The sequence below is a fragment of the Eschrichtius robustus genome, chromosome 9, assembly GCF_028021215.1.
Source record: "Eschrichtius robustus isolate mEscRob2 chromosome 9, mEscRob2.pri, whole genome shotgun sequence".
In the NCBI taxonomy this organism is placed as follows: Eukaryota; Metazoa; Chordata; class Mammalia; order Artiodactyla; family Eschrichtiidae; genus Eschrichtius; species Eschrichtius robustus.
In genome coordinates, this window is record NC_090832.1 from 1,415,419 (window position 1) to 1,435,402 (window position 19,984).

A 19,984-nucleotide genomic window follows, 5' to 3' on the forward strand; every position below is an offset into this window, starting at 1 on the left:
CAGACTTGCTGTTGATGTAACTTTTAGCCAACTTCACCAGCTGAAAGAAGAAAATTCAAGTTAGAGGGAGGAAATTTTCCAGCAGGATTAACACCAAATTGCACCCTCAAGGTTCAGGCTAGTCTAGGAAGAGGACGGTATAAGGGCATATTTTTGCAAAGCAGGAAGACCCCTGGCTTTGGGGGCATGAAGGCCTCTGTGAGGCTCTGCGGGTGGCAGCAGCACCTCCCTGTCTTCCCCAAAAGGGGGTCCCAACTCTGGGCGACAAAGGGAGACCTTGGTTATGCAAAAAAAGCATGAGCAACAAAAGAGAAATAGACAAATAGGATTTCATCCAAATTAAAAACCCTTGTGATTCAAAGGGCATTATCAAAAAGGTGAAAAGATAACACACAGGATGGAACAAAATATTTGCAAATCATATATTGGATAAGGGATCTGTATCTAGAATAAAGTCTAACAACTCCAGAACTAAAGGCAAATAACCAAACAATAAAATGTGCACAGGATTTGAATAGACATGTCTCCAAAGAAGATTTACAAGTAAGCACCTGAAAAGGGGCCAAACATCCTTAGTCATCAGGGAAATGCAAGGCAAAACCACAAGGAGACAGGACTCCACACTTCCCAGGATGACTGCAATCAAAAAAATGGAAAATAACAAGTGCTGGAGAGGACGTGGAGAAATCGGTACCCTTGTGCGTTGCCGATGAGGATGCAAAATGGTACATCCACTTTGGAAAACAGTTTGTCAGCCCCTAAAAATGTTAAATATCGAGTTACGATGTGACCCAGCAATTCAACTGCTGGGTATGAACCCAAGAGAAAACGTATGCCCACACAAAAACTTGTGCGGGAATGTTCACAGCAGCACTATTCATAATAGCTGACAAGTGGAAACAACCCAAATGTCCATCAGCTGATGAACAGATAAATAAAATGCGGTCCATACATACAAGGGAAAGTTACTGAGGCATAAGAAGGGATGAGGTCCTGATAACGCACGCTGCCACATGGACGACCCACATGAGCATAACGGTAAGTGAAAGAAACCGGTCAAAAAGACCCCACATTGTAAGATTCTACACACTTGAAACGACAGAACAAGTCCATCCACAGAGCCTGAAGCAGATTTGTGGTTACCAAGGGTTGGGGGTTGTCAATGGGGACTGATTGCTAATGAATATGGGGTTTGGGGTTTCTGAAGGATGAGATGTTCTAAAATTAGGTTGTGGTGATATGGCACAACTCTGTGACTTTACCAAGACTTCTGACTTGCACACTTCCAACTGGTCAACTGTACGGTATGTGGATCCCATCTCAATAAAGCTGCTTAAAGAAAACATACAGCATGGAGCGCGGATGGGCAGAGGTGGGTTAAGAGGCTGCGGAATGGGCGGCCGCCTGGAGGCCACCAGAGGCCCTAGAAGGCACTCGGCCTTATGATGAGGTGACCCGGGAAGCCGCTGCAGAACTCTGAACAGAGACGTGGCTCTTGCTTGGAAAGCTCAATGTTGAGAAAGCTGCAGTGGGAAGAAAGACTGAAGCAGAAACACAGATGGGGAGGCCTGGAGACGCTCAGAATCCAAGCGGCGATCCAAGCCAAGCGAAGCTCAGATGATGCCTCAGGGAGCCCGGCACTGCGGGCCTGGAGGGAAGTGGACGACGTGGACACACCTCGGAGGCAGGAAAGAATGGAGGTGTGAAAGGAAGGGTCACACAGCGTTGAGGACAACTGGTATTTGTGTGGCCTTGGCCTAGTACTCTGATGCCTTCCAGAAACAGTGCTTTGTTTTACATACATGCGTAATGACAAGGAAACACTTAAAGATGGCCAAAACCTTGCTGATAATAGTTAACACGTGTTTGCAGTGGGACTCAAATGTTCACATAAACGAAAATCACCAGAGAAGCTGCTTAAAATGCAGCTTCAGAAGCCCCACCCCAGAGACTCCTGTATTCTGATCGAGGGTGAGATAAGGAGTACGCATTTTATTCAGGATTATAGGTCTGGTGGCACAAGTTTTAACAGGCAGCACCGGGCTGTGGGAAGCAAAGGGAACCAGCAAGTACAAGGCAGCACTGAGCTTCCCGGGGCGTGAGCACAGGGCTGGGGAGACGGGACCCAAGCACACACCCATTTTCAGCAAAACGTAAACGTATATATAAATAACGTGAATACACACTCATACGTGTGTGTGTGTGTGTGTGTGTAACCATACGAATGATGCAAAAGGAAACATAAACTAACCGGTGAGACATAATCACAGGACCTAATCACGCAGTGAAGCTATGATCATATTTGCTGTTTCCCTAGAGGCTGTATCCAGGGCTCAACCAGCGCCTGACACGCAGAGACCTTGGGCCAAGAGACCAGCTTCCGGCAGCAGGACGGAGGGAGAGGAGGCAGCAGGTCCAAGGCCAGGCTGGACCTTCAGGAGGGGGTCTGCCCTCCGTGTGGTACTCCCCTTCCTGAAACCGATCCACGGAATGGGGCCGCAGAGCCCAGGAGAGAAGGCACCTGGGTCCCCGCATGGCTGCAGAGAACCAGGGCTCCCCCAGGATGGTCCCCAGAGCGAGGGTGGACTTGTGAGCTTCCTGTCTAGACACGGAATTGCAGGTGCGTTTCTTCCAACATTTACACCTCCCCTTCCTCATAAACCCTGGTGTGTCATTTAGAAACCTATGCCCCCATGATAATCATACAAAGTAAACTGGAACATCAAGCAAATCACCTGGATTTGCTGCTTAGGTAAATTTTTGCACTCTTTTTGTATGTCTGGGATAAGATAGGCTGGTACAAAAGATCTAAGTAGTTTGAGAAACTACTAATATCTTCAGATCTACGTCTTAGTACACAGAACTGTAATATTACTTAGACATTCTGTGTTTTGATACAGATATTTTATTAAATCCATAACTTAAATGAGATCTTTTTTAACAGGCAGATCTTTGGTCTGCTTTTTCATCTGAAACACAATAGCCTGATGTATGCTGGCTTTAGCCACTAATGTGATTTTCAGGCAAAAGCAGAGGAACACTTCCAGACCAGTGCTTAGCTGAGACGGAAACTCAGGATGCAGGCAAAGAGGAGAAAGATGGTAACTATGAAGACAAATGAAGGTAAGGGAAAAGGTTGCATCTGTTAAAAAACAAAGGTAATTTTTTGATAGAAAATAAGTACTTAATACATGCTTGATTGTATACAGACACTTGCACACATGCACACACCACAGCATTCCCGGGAGTGAATCAAAAGCCTCAACAACTGAATAACATTTTTCAAACTCGCCGGCCGCACAGCCAGGTCACGCAGGTCACTGTAACTGGCCGTGCATCAGGCTTGGGCAAGAGCCGGGCATCAGCCAGCAGTCTAAACGGCGAGGATGACAAGACAGGGCCCGTTGAGAAGAGGCGGCCGTTGGCAGAATAGCCTTCCACTGCCCTTGCGGGTGAGGCGGGAATTCTAGTCTGGGTTTCACTGTGTGAGTCATTTCCAAAAAGACCCTCCATTGTTTATGAGCCGCATCAGTCCTGATTTAGTCTCTAATCCAACTGATGGGAAGACCACAGAAACAGGATCACAGCGATACCTGGCCTGTTAACGCTCTATTCACACGTGTGAAGAGCAAGAAGGGACTTTTCATTTGGTTCACGCGGCAAACCAGCCCAGGACGGGACACAAGCCTACGAACTTCACCGCCACAGAAACCTGCCCTCAGCCCTGCCAATCCCGTCGCACACTTTCTAGCACCCGAATTCTCCAAAGCAGGTATCCAGTACCTCTGTAGTGAACACACACGCGCGCGAGTGAGATTCTCAGGAAATGTCCTCTTGTTATTTGCAAAGTCCAGGCCTGAGCTCGCACGTGAACAACTGGGCATTAACCCCAGTCCTACTTACACACTGGACTCTGATGGCCCCGCGGGGTGCCAGGGCTCCCTGGGACACGCCCTGATTCCCGTGAGGTCAGCTCACCGTTGCCGTGGAGATGAGGTGCCGAACTGGCGCTCAGAGAGGCTGACGGGGATCGCGGTGCCTGTGGGAAGCCAGCTCAGCCCCTGCCCTTCCCGAGGCCCCGGGGGCTCCGAGCAGCAGCCATAACTAGTCAGAAGGAAGCCGGCACTAGAGCCAGGGACTTGGGGAAAGCGACGGCTGGGCCCACAGCAGCTCAGCTCACTGCGTCCCCGTGCCGTGAGCGGTCCGTCTGGCCCCCGCCCTGGTCCCCTGTGGTCCTTCCCACGTGAAGAGGGGCTTCGTGTGCGGCGCCCCTTCTGCCTGCCTGAGAGCGGTTCTGCCCAGGGTCGCCTCCCACCACGGCCCTTCTGGAGCCACCGCCCTCCCCAGAGGACAGCCCGGCCAGGCGAGAACTGCCAGCACCCGTCCAGGTGCTACCGGGCGAGGCAGGCTCCTAACCCACCGTCAACAACAGAGGCACCTCGGGAAACTGGGACCGAAGTCACATCACAGCAAGGTGGTTGGCTTTGAAAGGGACACGTGTCTGATGTGCAGTCACAGACCTGGGCTAAACCCCTGCCAGCCACCTGGAGACTTTGAAAGGTGTTCTTACCCACAAGAAAGTGAGAAGTGGGTTATATGATGCATTAAATCACATAGCACTCCGCCTGATGCAAAATAAGCTTTCCACAAATTGTAAGCTGTGGCCCTACAAAGGACACTATTTAACATCAGACCTCATTAATTCAACGATGGATTAAATCTCATTTATACAGAGAGAATAAATAAGTCGAACACCCTTTTTTTTTTTCACACGGTGAGAATACAAAGGTCTGTGTGTATATAGGCTGATGTTTGTTTTCAACCAGCTCAGATACAATTTGCTTACTTCCATTGCTTTTTTCTGTACTTATGTTGAAATGCTGCATCCTGATTATTTAACCAGAGTTTGAATACTGAAATCTAAGAATTAAATATGACTGGAATTAAAACTCCCTTTTATAGTTAGGAAACTTGGATAAATTGTCTTGTACATTTTTAGGTAGCTTAATTAATATCGGTAAACAACACACTTTTACAGTCCACGTTTAAAAGGAGCTATTTGATTTATTTTAATATTTTAAGCTCTTCAAATGACCAACACTTTATAAGAATGTAGCTGGCATCTTGATGTTTTGTAATGTCATGTTTGAAGAATGGAATAGAAAGGGAAATGAGGAAGTAATGTTTTAAAGCTTAAAAAGGAAGAAAGAAAATATAATTGGTGTTCTTTTCCCCCAGGGAATGCAATTTACCATGATTTAAAGCAGAATCAAAAGATAATAATCTTTTGGCAATCATTTTAATATGTGCAATAAAACAAAAATTATCAACCCCGAATAAAATAGAAAAATGTTTCCACTGAGGGGGTCCCATAAAGCTGTGGAACATCCTGAGATACAGAACATCTCTTGGATATAAAACAGAGCTATTTTTAATGGTTTAGGGAGGAAAAAATATTTTTCTTCCAAGTGGGAGGAGGGTTTCAGAGATGGCAAAACCGGGGCCTCTAGGTTTCCTCCAGCTCACATGCAAAACTTAAAAAGACCGCAAATGAGAAGACCACTAAAGCCAGGGGCTTGTTTATCAGAGCCGGCTGAGCGGCTTGCGTGTGCCCTGGGTCTGCAGCCATCCGCAGCGCCTTGGAACTCAGGGCCCACCTCTGAAGGTCTCCAAGGGGCCATCTCCTTGGCTCGAGCTCAGCTCTCGGAAGAGCCACAGACAGAGAGAAAGCAGACATGCTCCCCTGCCAACTTGGGATTTGAATAAGTAATGAAACAAAACACCCGATGGTGCCCCAGATTGGCGCTCTCGGTCTTCAGGAAGCATCACCTGCTCTGAAGCCGCTGGGAGCGGGTGCTAGTGCCCCGGGCCAGTGCCCACCTCCTAGCTGGCCAGGCTGGGCCTTGCGGAAGCACCGTGACCCCAGATGGTGACAGCGGCCTGAGTAGGGTGGGGAAGAACCTCAGCCTTCCCAAACTGCAGACTCCTAAAGCGAATAGACGAGGGGGTTCCCGTGCATCACGGCTGAGGCCAACAAGCGTGTTTCCAAGGGGGACTGTCACACAGCACACATCAAAGGACAACCCACTCCGGGCCCTTAGAGCTCACGTTTCCGGGGGCAACCGTTGGAGGTGTGGGGCAAAGCCAGAACGCATCTCTTTCCCCAGGGCAGGGCAGAGACACTGACGCAGGACCCACCTTGCACGCTGCCCGCCCGTGGACCCCAGCGAAGCCCTGGGTCCCCACAGAGCCCTGCACGCCCGGTGCACTGCAGTGTCCTCACAGGAGCACAGGGGCCCACTCAGCGGATACATTATTTACGTGAAATAAACAATGAGACAACGGAGAGTCCACCGTTCTCTCCTGATGGAAAAGAAACAGAGTCCGTCTGCCCACGCCACGCCCCACGGGCCATCATGGGGGCCCTCCTGCTGGGTGAGCAAGCCGCAGGGTGGAGGAGAACCTCCTTTCCTCAGTCACCCATCTAAACGTCACTCTCTTCTGCAAAATGCCTTCACGGGAACATCTGTGCTTGACCGAGAGGCTGGGGGCCGTGGCTCGGCCGGGTGGACGCGCAGTGAGCCATCACGCTGGCCGTCGGGACCCGCTGGACGGGTTACCGACCCGAGGAAACGGGCTGCACGGGAGCCTCCGTCCCGCGTCTAGAAGGGACAGCTCCCTGGAACGCCGCCCCTCCACCCCCTGAATTGCTGAGGGAGGAGCCCCCCGCCCCCCGCCCTGCCCTGGGGACCTGGGGGTGTGGACTGCACGCTCGGGCTGTGTGTGCTGGGTCCCGTCACAAGGGCAGAGCTAAGCGTGCAAAAGGAGCCCGGAGCGGACGGGAGGAGTGATGCCAGCGTGCGCGCAGACGGAGGGCGTCGGGGGGCGCGTGCAGGTGGGCGCGCGCGGGGGCCGGGACGAGGCCGTCTGCGCGCCAGGAGCTGGGCCCCAGCGGACCCAGCAGTGACCCAGACTTGAGAATATTTGAAAAGCAAAGCGCGCCTTCCCAGGAGCAGGGATAGGAAATAAGAATGTAGGTAAGACAGTGCGCGGTTTGCTCGGGGAGCAGTCTGAGGTCTGAGAGGGCCAGGAAGAAGGGTCTTGGGGGAAATGATAAAGGGAACGAGCGGGGGGGTCAGGCTGGAAGACACAAGAGGGTCCGTCCCCATCGCTCGTCTGCAGCCACCGTGGGAAACGCCCTTGTGTCCCCACTCCTCCAGCTTTCTCTGCCCCGTCCCCTCAGCGTGATGAAGGATTCGAACTGAAGGTTTAACGGCTGACAATGGCTGTAGGCAGCACAGGTGCATTTTAACAGGGGCCCGGCTGTGTCACCCAGGTGAGCACAGACAGTGATGCCAGGAGCCCCCATGTCTCAGTGGGGCAGAGGAGGTGTCCCCTCTCTGAAGGCCAGTGGTGAGGAGCACGGCCGGGGGTGGGGTGGTCAGGTGGCATTGCAGTTCCCATCCTCAGAGACCCTGCCCATGCCGTCTGGGCTTGGCTGTAACCGCCTTCTCCTCCTCTGAGATTCGGGGATGGGAAGTGCAGCAGCCCCACTGGCTTGCTGTGTCGGCGGAGCAGGACAGAGGCGCAACGGTGCATGTGAGGTACCAGCACATCATAAGCACAAGAAACGTTAGCTGCTCTTACCATTATCACTGTTGTTCAACTAACAAAGAAAGTGCACTCTTCTTTAATATTCTAGATTGGTTTAAAGGAAATCAGGCAGAAATCTAGAACCTATTTAATGTACCACAGGGCAAGAGTATCAGTTTAATAAATAGAGATATAAATTAATTTTATATAATTAAACAGTGTGTCACAAAATCTCTTGTCTGGTAAAATTTCGTAATCAATTTTTATAACTTGTATAAATAGAATGATAAGGTTGAATATAATAAGATGATTCAAGAACATAAAGAAATAGACCCTGTCAATTATATATTAATAGAAAAAAACTGAGTCACGCATTCTTAAGTAAAATGCAGTTTTAGGTTTTTGTCACTTACTCAATGTATATTGAATCATATAATGAAAATGATGCTTTTCCTGCATAATGAACCAACAGAAGAATATTTCATTTATATTTATATTGAATTTCAATTACTAAAAGTCTAGCAGTGAAACTGTCATGGTATGTAGATTAGATCAAACTTTTAGTTATTTATGTATTTATTTTTTGTTTCATTTAGTTTGCTTTAGATAAGAACGCAATGATACCATCAAAGTGGCAGTGGAACACGTGGAATAAATAAACATGTATTGAGTGCCTATCACGTGTAAATTTTCATAGATTCGGATTACTTTGTTTCCTTTACAAGGAGGTCCCTTCTGAAAACAACTATGACTTTATGATCCAAAGTACATTTGCCCATACCCACATGGCCTCCGTCACTACACGTGGCAATCATACTCCCCATGTTTGGTAACATTAAGTAATATTATGTTATTTTAGTGCAAACTTGGGGGAGGGGGGAATAGTACTTTTAACTGATATAAAGAAACACCAGAGAAAAAAAGCAATGCATTCTCAGTTTGGCTTCTTCTATAAAGGAACACGAAAGAGTACCAACAAACAAGGTAAATTTTTAAAAACACAGAATAACAAAAAGTCACAAATTATTTGTGTTTTGTTAAATAAATGTGTCTACTTCTACCAAAGAAGATTATTACTAAATAAAAATTAAGTACAAACGAAACTCTTCTGACATTGAAATCTCAGTGACAACAGTGGTCATTACGTAAAATCTATGATTGTTTGCCATTTTACCACTAAACTGAATAAAGTAAATACTATATTTAACATCCTAAAATACTAACTAGGGCTGACTTTCTTTGGACCCTCAGAAAGAGCATGTATCTCGACAACTGGCATTAAATACAGATATAACCTCATAATTTCATGCCCCATGTCTACAAGTCAACTCAATGTCACCTTTTTGTGTTCTACACATTCAGGCTGATTTAAATCAAATTACAGTGTAGGGTAACTTACGTAAACTGGAATTTCCTGAAGCAGTATTTTCAGTCCCACTAAATACTGCAAGTTTGCACTGTTTTTATTAGTTAATTATAATTGACAGGTCATGTAAGGCCTGAAAATCTGGTAATAGAAAGTAATGGGTGAAATACAAACGTACTTGTTCTGTGAACTTATACGGAACTAACTCTGTCAAACCCTGAATAACTTCCTACTGACAATTAAAACTGCTTTTTAAAACAATGTACGTTTCCAATGACATTTTTACAATAATTTTATATTTGTTTCTCAAATTAAGTTTAAGTACTGCCACATTGATGCTCCCCTGAGCAGCAGTGAAATCCCCTGAATGTCAAGGTCCACCAATAAATCTGAAACATTCAATGTTTGAACTAATTTCCCATGTACTAGTCTATATGGTACAGAAGCAAACCAAATTAGGTAACTTTTGGAAATACAGTGACAAGACTGAACAAAACTAACTCAGTTTCTAAAGTTCACAAGAGAAATGTACAGGTTAATGTCTTTATGCAATAGGAAAACTTACCCATAATGATAATTTCTGAGAAAAAAATGTTAACTATTCTATAATATGTTCTATAACTTACCATATATAATAAAACACTCAAATTTGAACTATATTTTGGTGGGCAAGCCATGGCATTATTTGCATGACTCATTGGTAACCAGGAAAAAAGATGTGCTCTGCGTGTAACTTCTAGAAAACAAGACCACTTTCCAGGTCCATTAACTAAGTAACATTGGGCTCCTTTTTACCTGAATTCTTATTGGTTTTGTTCTGTCGACTTTTAACTTGTTCAGTCCAAAGCGTGGGGTATCGTGATGCAATATCTAATGAATCAAAATAAAATGATTATTTTAATTCATCATGAAAACACGAAGTCTCTCAATTAAAGATTTCAGCAGTCTAAAAGCCCAAAAAATCAATATAATCAGTAAACACACATTGTAGATATTTTTTAAAAATAATAAAATGATTATGTGCATGAAACAAAAGGAAACGACAACATACATTTTTAAAAACTTTAGCATATGCCTTTTTCTTTCTTTCTTCGTCCAAAAGTATAAATAAAAGTGATATGAGCCCAGACAGGCTCCACTGGAAAGAACAGGTTTTGGCAAAAAGTCCCAAAGTATAAAAACATATCCTTGTGTGGTAAAGATGGATATTCACGTAACACACAGGGTCTTCACTCAGTTGAAAGATTCAATACAAAGTGCAGTATGTAAAACGTAATTTTTGCCTACAACATTCTGGGAACAGATCTTCGGTAGTAATATTAACAAATGTAACTGAATATTTACGGTGTGATCAGTATACCACGTGCCCGAGAACCACACTGAAGCTGGACCAGCTGGTCAGATGCGCCTTTGTCATCTATCGGCTTTGGGGCGTCGGACAAGTCTCATCTGTGATATGGGGTTCTGAGGGCTCAATGGGCTCAAGTAACACAGTCCACGGCATTTAGTGCCAAGCAAAAGTTAGTTATTATGATTATCCTTGTTATTATTATTTTCAAAGCACGATGTCATCCTACCCTTTGATCTTTATTATGTGCATTCCTTACACTTGGTCTTCAAACCTGACCCCTTTCGACCCGAGAATTGGTGATACAGTGGCAAATACCTACAGCAATGTATTAAAGGCTAAGAGTAGGCAATCCATCCTTCTCATAACCACAAAATTCAGTAAGCCTCCGAAACATCTCTATACATGTGACTTCACAAAACTGGTCTTTGTAAAGGTGGTGATCACATGACATGAAGGATGAGCGGGGGAAATGGCATATGTTAGCACACCCTTTAGGGATATATATTTCATGTTATCCAGATAAAATTTCAACTCAGAGACTTGGACTTAAACAGAGGCCTCTGCATGTGCTGTGTGAGAGCACCACGGCAACACTCAGGAGCCCTCAGGAGGATGGCGGGGCCTCATAAAGGTGGGAAAGGCCAACCCAGCCCGTCCCGGACAGTCCCCGCAAGAGGACGTGGCTGCACCCCCAGGCCTGCGCCCTACCCCCAACACAACTCCCCACCGACACTCACCTTCCTCATCTCCTTGAGGCTGTGTCTCCAGCGCTGGAGCTGAGGCATCATCTGAATTCAGAACGGAAAAGATTTGCAAGGAGACTACAATTATGAGAGTAAGTGAAGTAAGTGTGCATACAGGATGGACCCTAAGGATTGCATACACCCCACGATCCACCAAACCCCACCCCAGCACTCAGTAAACCATACAGAGGCTCAAAGCTCCAAACAGACCTCAAGGGGAAGGGTTAGGTGTGACGTAAACCATTGGAGCCAACCGGACGGATGAGGGAGGGACGGCAGTAATGGGGGGACTGGGGGGGGGGGGAGCGGGGGTCTGGCCTCCCTGCTGTGCCCCTGTGTCCCAGAGTGGAAGGCAGGGATGGAGACCCAAGCCCCAGACTGTGCCCCGTGGGTCTCTCGACCCCTCAGGCCTCCTGTGTCGACACGTGAGAGGCCGGTGGGGAACCGGGTGAGAGTGTCAGAGGAGAGGGACGAGTGTGCATTAGAAAGCTCTACGCCATTTCACTGAAAACATTATTCCAAGGACACAGTCTTTATGGAATTAGTTGAAAAACACTCGTTGGGTTCCCTGGTAAGCAAGCTTCTAGAAGCCGCCCAGGCAAGGGGGCCCCAGCCAGGGACGCTGTTACAAGGCATACTGCGGGGGGCTCTCGAGAACCATCCTAGTGTTTTTATTCGTGTGATTTTTTTTTTTTTTAATAATTTCAGAATCAAAATACAGCAAGCAGTGGCAGAGAGAAGGAGCAGCCACTTGGCTTATGTCGCTAACTGTGACTCATTACTGTCTATCCCAGCTATCTGAAGAGTAAAAATGAAGTTTCCCATAAGTTCTTTTCAGGGGAAAAGCAAAAAGAATATTTTAAAAATTCTTTAACATTTAACCGTCTCCTGAAAAAAAGCTTGTTATCTGTCAAGATACTGACAAAATGTAGCACCATTTATCTGAAATAGCCAAGTCAAATAATGATAGTAGGAATAAACTAGAAGTATTTTGCTATTGAATATCCTATAATCTTCTCCCAAGAATGAAATGGGGAACATATTTAAAACATATTTAACATATTTGAAAGTCTTAACAGAACATACTGAGAAAAGTCTTAGCATATTTAAACATCCTTTGGAATGACAACCATAAAGTACATAGCTAATGTTGCACCTTTTTGCTGAGGCCTAAGCAGACCACCACTTTGGGGCCAGCAGCCCCAATCTGATCCCTGGGTCCAGGCCAGTCTGAGTTCTCAGCCGAGCTAATAACCACGGCGAGAGGTGACGGGGGGCGCCCTTGAGGGACAATAATGGGTGCCGGCCCCAACGCCTCTCCCTCCCCCGCCCCTAATGCCAGCACCAGAGGCCCCTACATTCCTGCCTTGGCCATAGGCCCCCGGGCAGCATGATCCTCTCACCCACCACCATGCTCTGGCCCCTTGAGAGTCTGTCCCGGTGCAACTAGCCCACTGGCACCTACTGGGCTCAGCCTTCAGAAAATGAAGCAAAGTCATGGACAGCTTGGTGCCTTTCACTTTCCCTCCAGGGGAGTTTGTTAAATGTCTCTTTTTCCCGATAAACCAGCTTCGTTACTTATTCTCAGGTATTTCCTCTGACAGGCACGTCCGTAGATCAAGGGGCTTCAGTAGAAGGAACGTGTTCTTCCCTTAAATCCACTTCTGAGCCCACGTGCCAATTCCCCGGGGATTTTTTAAGTATTTTTACAGTGGATTCAACCTGTATCACCGTGAACAGGATTGGGTGCGGGCGCCTGGAAGAGTACTTCCCTCCGCCTCCCTTTCAGCATTTGACTCCTGTTTCCCACCACGAACATGTATACCTCCTCTCCTCTAAAACATACCAGAATGCTCACCCCAACTTCATCTCCCCCTTCCCACACGGAAACCCTGTCCCGAGCCAGTGTCCTGACCCCACCTGCCGGTCCCTCTCTCACCTACGAACTGGGCTCTTCTCCCCACCTGTGAGGGTCTCTGCCCACGCCACACCTGCCCCAGCTTTCACACCCACCGTGCTCCACTCAACTCCTCCTCCTCTGTGAAACCACTCCAATTCCGCCCTCGTCTGCGCCTGCCCTGCGTGCTGTCTACACAGCTGGCATTTACTCGTGTGCCAATCTGTGTGGATCTCATGGATTTATCTTAATGATACAAAGACTCTACAATCTTTCCAGGGCAAGGACAGTGGCCACCGTGATTTCAATACACTCTTAAAAGACCTGGGTTGAATAAAACTGGGGTCTTTTGACTTCCTATCACTTTTCTCTATTACTGGTTCATATACTATAACCTACCTCAGGAAAAAAAAGTGCTTAAGATGTTGGTACATTATTTTTATTTCATCTTAAAAATAGATGCTGACTTCACAGGTTGATATAATATAGAGACAGAAAATGTGTCATTGGGACTAACGGGTGACAGCTGAGGGAAGGGCAAAGAGGTCACGGTGGGTTTGCGGCAGCCAGCAGAAATGCTCCAGGAGCCGTGGGATGATTTCCAAAGGAAATGCTCCCTGCTCCGTCTGGTTCTTGGGGTACTGGTCCCAGAAGGAGTGACTGTCATAGATGGAAACAGCCACCTTCTTATGAGGAACAGCAGGCAGAGCTCCATTAGTGACCTCCGACAGCTGCTATGCTAGAGGCTCGTGCCAGCCCTGGAGTCCTCTGCACAGATATAGACCCGGGATGATCCTAACACCGTCCACAGGTGGTCCCAACACAAGCCACGTCTAAGAAGCCCTGACGCAGACACAAGTGGGTCACCCAGCAGGTCACGTGCCCGGCACCTGCCAGGTCCCAACAACCCTAAGGGTCGAATAAACGTTTGCTGAATGAATAAATAATTAACAAAGGGCTTCAGTTCTCATTACCATCACTGATATACATTGACATTTTAACTTGAGAAGTTATTTTAAGGCATAGATTGGATTCGCTGTAGTAATGTATCAAGGAAGTTCATTTTAAGATAGTTACCTGTTTTTCCTGTGCCTTCCCGTTGGGGTAACTTTTCATTTACGGAACCTAAAAGAGGAAAATAAGGGATAAAATTATTCTTGGCTCTCAAACGCTCATCACTAATTGTTACACAAACATTTTATTCCATTTTGATTAATTCACAGGGCTTTGTCACTTTCTAGTTAATTTACACAAGCTACCTAGTGCCCTGGGGTGACTCTGTCATCTGAATCACAAGCCCAAAACTAGGAAATGTAAGATTAGCTCCTATTTCTCTGGTTACCTGGCTTGGGTTGTACATAAGACCCTCTAGGGTACAAAATAGAGCGGTTTCTTCACATTAAAAATATGATACTAACCTTTTTAACATACATCACTATGTGGGGATAGTTGAGTGAATTAGATTTTTAAAAAACTGTTAAAAAGTAATAAAAAGTTATTCAACTAAAGATAAATAAAAACCCTGGTTTCAGCTGAATTCTGATTTATGGAAAACTGAAGAACCATCTTTTTGTAAGGGGAGTACAGCAAATACGCTAAGGTTAACTGAGTAATTTATAACAAAATTTTAACAATTATATTACACTGAAAGGTTTACATTACAAATAGGAGGCCTTGCTCTGCCTTCCCCATAGACTGAAACCGTTATGGCACCAACATTTTCCTCACTGTTATTACAACTACTCAAAGGAATAAGCAAATTCTGTTCAGCATTAATTTGGAGTTTATCTGCCCATCCAGTTCAGAATATTCCATCCAGGATTCATTTATAATTCCCCCAGTCATATGCTAGCAAGACTCCACAGCTAGAATATCTCATGAAATAAAACCTGAAATTCATTGCTTGTTTTTTTCAATTTCGAATATAACATTGAAATACAGACTTGTATTTATACTAAAGATATAAACTTTAGGACATTTTGGAATGTTTATCTTGTCTTGGAAATATAATGGTTCTAGAGCAGGAAATGTACGAGCAGTTCGTTGTAGACGCAACCCCGAAGGACAGGGCAGACAGTATAAGGCAGGGATGCTTTTCATCCCTCCAAACGCTGACAGAAATGACATTGAGGGCGTGGGTTCCCCTACACTCAGCCCAGGGGTTACAGGAAGGAGCAAGATACAACAGTAGACACTAGGTGGCCTGAGTGGGGTTCTGCAGGAGACACAGCCTGTCCTCCCCACCCCAGCTGCTTGTCTGAAATACCTGAATCATAAGCATCTGGAAATGCAGTTTGGTCAACAGGTAAAAAGGACCAGATTTTCCTGGTGCATCTATTTGCACAATATTTGAGGTGCTCCCCAAAGCAGCTGTTGGTTATTTCCCAGCTGTGGCTGGTACCATGCAGTGAAATGTCACATGCTTTCCAGGGTCAAAACACAGGACTTTACTTCTGGTGAGAATTCCCAGGGATATAAAGTGAGCTCATTGTGTGGCCTTCTGACAAAGCTTTCAAGATCCTACTTTGCTTGTTTCTCCCTTTGTAGCATCTCTTTACAAATCCAGATTTCTTAAAGGGCTTAAGTTTCTTAGTCATTGGTTTATTTTTATCATGTGTTTCTGCAGAGAGTCAAAAAATGTTTTCTATTTTGACTGGGAAATGACAATATTTCAGTAATATTTCTGAATACGACTACGTAGGTTTTACTCTTCTGAGCTAAATGCAAACATCCCAAATAACGATTAGAAGGCCCCCTCCCCAAGAGAGCTTCTCGATTGAATCAAGATAATATTTTGTAACCTAGGGCCTGAAGTCTCCAAGCTGCTGGTTCACGCTCTGATTAGCGGCTGAGGTCTGAAGACAATATTGAGCGAGTATCTACCTGCTCCCTCGGCTCCCTTTCTGTCTCTGAACCAACCAGTGTGTGGCTTACTCACCAGCCACCGCCAATCCAATCTGTGTTCACTTAAATAAATCCGCACGGAATTAATTCCATCCTGTTCCTAAGATGTAGAAATAATTTTAACATAGAACTAAGCATCCCTGGATAACCTGCTCCAAATATATTTTTTTAATTTTTACTTATTTATTTAAATATTTATTTATTTATTTATTTATTTTTGGCTGTGTTGGGTCTTCGTTTCTGTGCAAGGGCTTTCTCTAGTTGCGGCAAGCGGGGGCCACTCTTCATCGCGGTGCGCGGGCCTCTCACCATCGCGGCCTCTCTTGTTGCGGAGCACAGGCTCCAGACGCGCAGGCTCCGCAGTTGTGGCTCACGGGCTTAGTTGCTCTGCGGCATGTGGGATCTTCCCAGACCAGGGCTCGAACCCGTGTCCCCTGCATCGGCAGGCAGATTCTCAACCACTGCACCACCAGGGAAGCCCGCTCCAAATATTTTGCTGCACAGAACTGGGTGGGGGGGGGGGCGGGGTGGGCAATCCCAACAGGGCATGTACTTCTCATCCAACTGCCTCTGGACCAGAAGCCCCTCCACGCCTTTCCGGCCCAGCTTCCCCCGGCTCCCTGTCCTCAAGGACTTGGGAGACAGGCGGGCATCACTCTCCACACAGCAAAGCCGCTGGGCAAAGGAGAATCCAGGAACCCAGAACCCCAACGCCACTCTTGTTCTTTCATTACATCTTTCTGGAGGTACGAATTCGCTGAAGAACTCCCAAGAGTCGGAGCAGGTGAGATTCCAGGATGCAAGTGCAGAAAGGGAGCCCAGACATAGGAGTGTGGAGGGCAGTCAACAGCTCTGCAGACCATGGGCTGGTTGGCTGAACCTTCAGGCAGGAGCACTCTGCCCCTCAGATTCCTATTTCAAAGGACACATTTGAATTCCTTCCATTTGTGAGATTTCATCCCATTTAAACGCTATTTTAGAAGGGTGGCTTTTTTAGCAATTCAGGTATGCATTTCTGGTGGAGGAAACCACAGAAGGACAATGTGAGGGGACTGGCTATGGTCAAGGGGAAGAATAATGAGCCCTGTGGCCCTGAGTCCTTGGTTCAAATCCAGCTACGCTCAGCAGTGCCCGCTTGCTGCCAAAACAGCGCCAGGCAGGGTGCAGTGTTTGCTGAAAGGGTTGGTGGTCTAAGATGAGCCCTTTCCACAAGCACGCAATGCACTTTAGAAATGAGTAAGGGGCAGAGGGGCTGCAATGTGTGCAGCCAGAGGAGCCGTGAGAGGGTTTAATGAGGTCAGCTCACTGCAGGCAGGCACTTGCTTAGCAAGTAGACTGATGGTCCTTCAGAGCACAGTTAAACAAGCTGCAGTGATTTACTCCTTTCTGGAATCTCATGTCCAGGAGCAGATTTGCAATGTCACGTGGCTTTGCTTCAGCCAGAGGGAGAGAGAGTGAGACAAGAGGGAGAGAGGGAGAGAAGGGAGGAAGGAAGGAAGGGACGGAGGGAGGGAGGCAGGGAGGGAGAAAGAAAGAGAGAGAGAGAAAGAAAGAAAGAAAGAAAGAAAGAAAGAAAGAAAGAAAGAAAGAAAGAAAGAAAGAAAGAAAGGGAAAGAGGGAGGGAGGGAGGAAGGAAGGAAAGAAGGAAAGAAAGAAAGGGAGAGAGAAAGAAAGGAAGAAAGGAAGAAAGAGAAAAAGAAAGAAAAAAAAGGAAGGAAAGAAGGAAGGAAGGAAGAAAGAAGGAAGGAAAGAAAGGAAGGAAGGAAGGAAGAAAGAGAGAAAGAGAGAGAAAGAAAAAGAAAAAGAGGGAAAGAAAGGAAGGAAGGGAGAAAGAAGGAAAGAAAGGAAAGAACGAAAGAAAGAAGGAAGGGAGGAAAGAAGGAAAGGAAGAAAAAAGGAAAGAAGGAAGGAAAGAAAGAAGGAAGGAAAGAAGGACTGAAAGAAAGAAAGAAAAAAAGAAAGAAAGGAAGGAAGAAAGAAGGAAGGAAAGGGAGTAGAAGGGGCAGAGAGGCTACAATCCTCCATATCTTCTGGACGAGCATTTCTCTTCCTGCTCCTTTGAGTTGGTCGCTAGACTGTTGACCCTGGGCTCTGAAAGCAGAGGTCCCACAAAGCTCTGCACCTAAACCAGGTCTCACCATCCTTCTAGGCCCTTCCTGCAGGGTAAGGACTTCTGGCTTTTCTCAGGAGCTGTCTGGCTGCTCTGCCTCGGACTTTCTGGTCAGCACCACGTGCGGATGACGTGCATAACCGTGGCGACTGTGTGTTGTGGGAAGAGGGCAGAACGTGGGTGACAGAACGAACATCACTACCTACCAGTTCTGTGCCCTGGGCAGGTGCCCTCACCTGCCCAAAGCTCAGTTTCCTCATCTGTAAAATGGCAGCGTGGGGACCTCCCTCACAGGCTGGAAGAAGCCAGCAGAGAAATCAACACATAAGAGGCCACAGTGAATTTTCACTGAAAATATTTCAGGACACTCAGGTGTCTGCGTGTTGTTAATTCCTCCTGTAGCCTCTCTCTTCACGTATGTGTATTTTATAGGTCAAGAGGGTAACAGCCGCTTGCAACAAAGAGTAATACTGTCTCCACTCAAGAGCAAATGGTTAAAGTGTGCAGCCACTGGCAGGAGACCCGCGTGACGTCGGCCTCTCTGTGGCCACTTTCTTTCATTCATTCATTCAACATGTTCAGCACGAAAAAGTTCCATCTACTTTGGAGTGATAGGCATTAAACAGAAATTATTCAAATAATTCATATTACAACTGTGTACATAGTCTCTACAGTTCCTTCTGTGTGCTGGTCATCATTCTACGAACATCACATACATTAAGTCATCTGATGATGGCAGCAACCCTGAAGTAGGTGCCATTATTATACCCATTAGACAGATGAGGAGACTGAGACCCAGAGAGAGGTGTAACAGCCCAAGGTCACTTGGCCAGTAAGTGGCAGACCCAGGGTCCATGCCTGTGCTTTTAGCCCGCAGGGGAACTAACTTGGTCTGAGCAGTCACGGCTGGCATCCCCAAGGAGGTTGGAAGGAGAACCCCCATGAGGCAGAAAGGACAGCAGAGGGGAGCCGAGAGCACAGGCCGGCAGTGAGAGGAGCACAGCAGGTCTTAGAGCATAGCCAACGTGCGGGCTCCAGATGGCTCTCTGTAAGCACCATGTCTGTGTCCTTCTACACACATCCTCTGTCTGCAAGGACACAAGCAGGCTCTCCTCTCACCTCGTCCTCTGCAGAGACCAGTGCATGGAGCCCGCGTGTGGAAGGCCTGGGCGTAACCTGAAGGTTGATGCAACCCTGGCCATTCCTGACAGCACTGCTTGACTTCAGACTTGCTTACGCACTCCTGGCTGTGGACAGGCCCAGGGACTGGAGAGCAGAGTCAGAAAAGGGCCCTGCCTGGAACACGTGCTGGGGATGCGAGGGCCAGGCGCTGAGTCCACGTTGGAGCCAGAGTTCCTGAAAACAGCCCGGGCCACGGCCCTTCTGTCGGTGCCGGGGGCCGTCCTACAGTTGAACCAGCATGTACAGTGGGGGCCATCGGGGTGACTTTTAATAAATCAGTACGGCGTTATGCCCCGCAGTTTACTTCCCAACGTTGATGGGGCTGCAACTCAGTTAACGTCTGGGTCAAAGCAGCTGAAAACCTGGGAAGTCCGGGCACCACGTGGACCTTCAGAACGGCATCAGGGCAGCCCCGGGGCAGTGCGCTGCCCCGGCCCCTCCCCAGCTGGACCCCGCTGGCCGAGTAAAGTAAGGCACCGCTCCGGGACCTCGGGCGCCTCACCCCACTTCTCAGCCACCTTCACTGTTCACTCCCATCCTCAGCAGCTTTCCCCCTTGCCAGAAACCACCCACAAAGCCAGAGCTTTTTACCCAGTGCTTCTGGCACAAGCAGGAGCCTGCCCTCTGCAGTCAAAACCCTTGAGGACACACTCCGGTGACCTGGCTGTGACCAGGGCCCTCCCTGAGCCGCCCTGCGAGGCCAGAGGCCGGGGGACGGGCTCCAGGAAGGTGTGCCCAGCCGGGCAGTGGGTGAGGCAGCCTGACCTACAGGGCAGCAAAGACAGGATCATCTAGAGTGGGCGCCGGTGCCCCTGGTCCCTCTGCCTCCAGCGAAGCA

At 47.3% G+C, this 19,984-nt stretch overlaps 1 protein-coding gene across 2 annotated transcripts in view; it reads right to left on the reverse strand.

Moving 5' to 3' along the window:
• Positions 1 to 19,984, reverse strand: part of SMOC2 (SPARC related modular calcium binding 2) — a 156,922-nt gene that overhangs the window by 71,052 nt on the left and 65,886 nt on the right. The window contains exons 5-7 of one of the 2 annotated variants that reach the window (XM_068550706.1): positions 14,028 to 14,075; positions 11,048 to 11,098; positions 9,755 to 9,829 (exon numbers count right to left, since the gene is read on the reverse strand). In XM_068550706.1, coding sequence (XP_068406807.1) covers positions 9,755 to 9,829; positions 11,048 to 11,098; positions 14,028 to 14,075 — 174 coding nt within the window. Of the gene's footprint in view, positions 1 to 9,754; positions 9,830 to 11,047; positions 11,132 to 14,027; positions 14,076 to 19,984 lie in introns of both variants that reach the window. The other variant, XM_068550705.1, reaches the window with a different exon arrangement.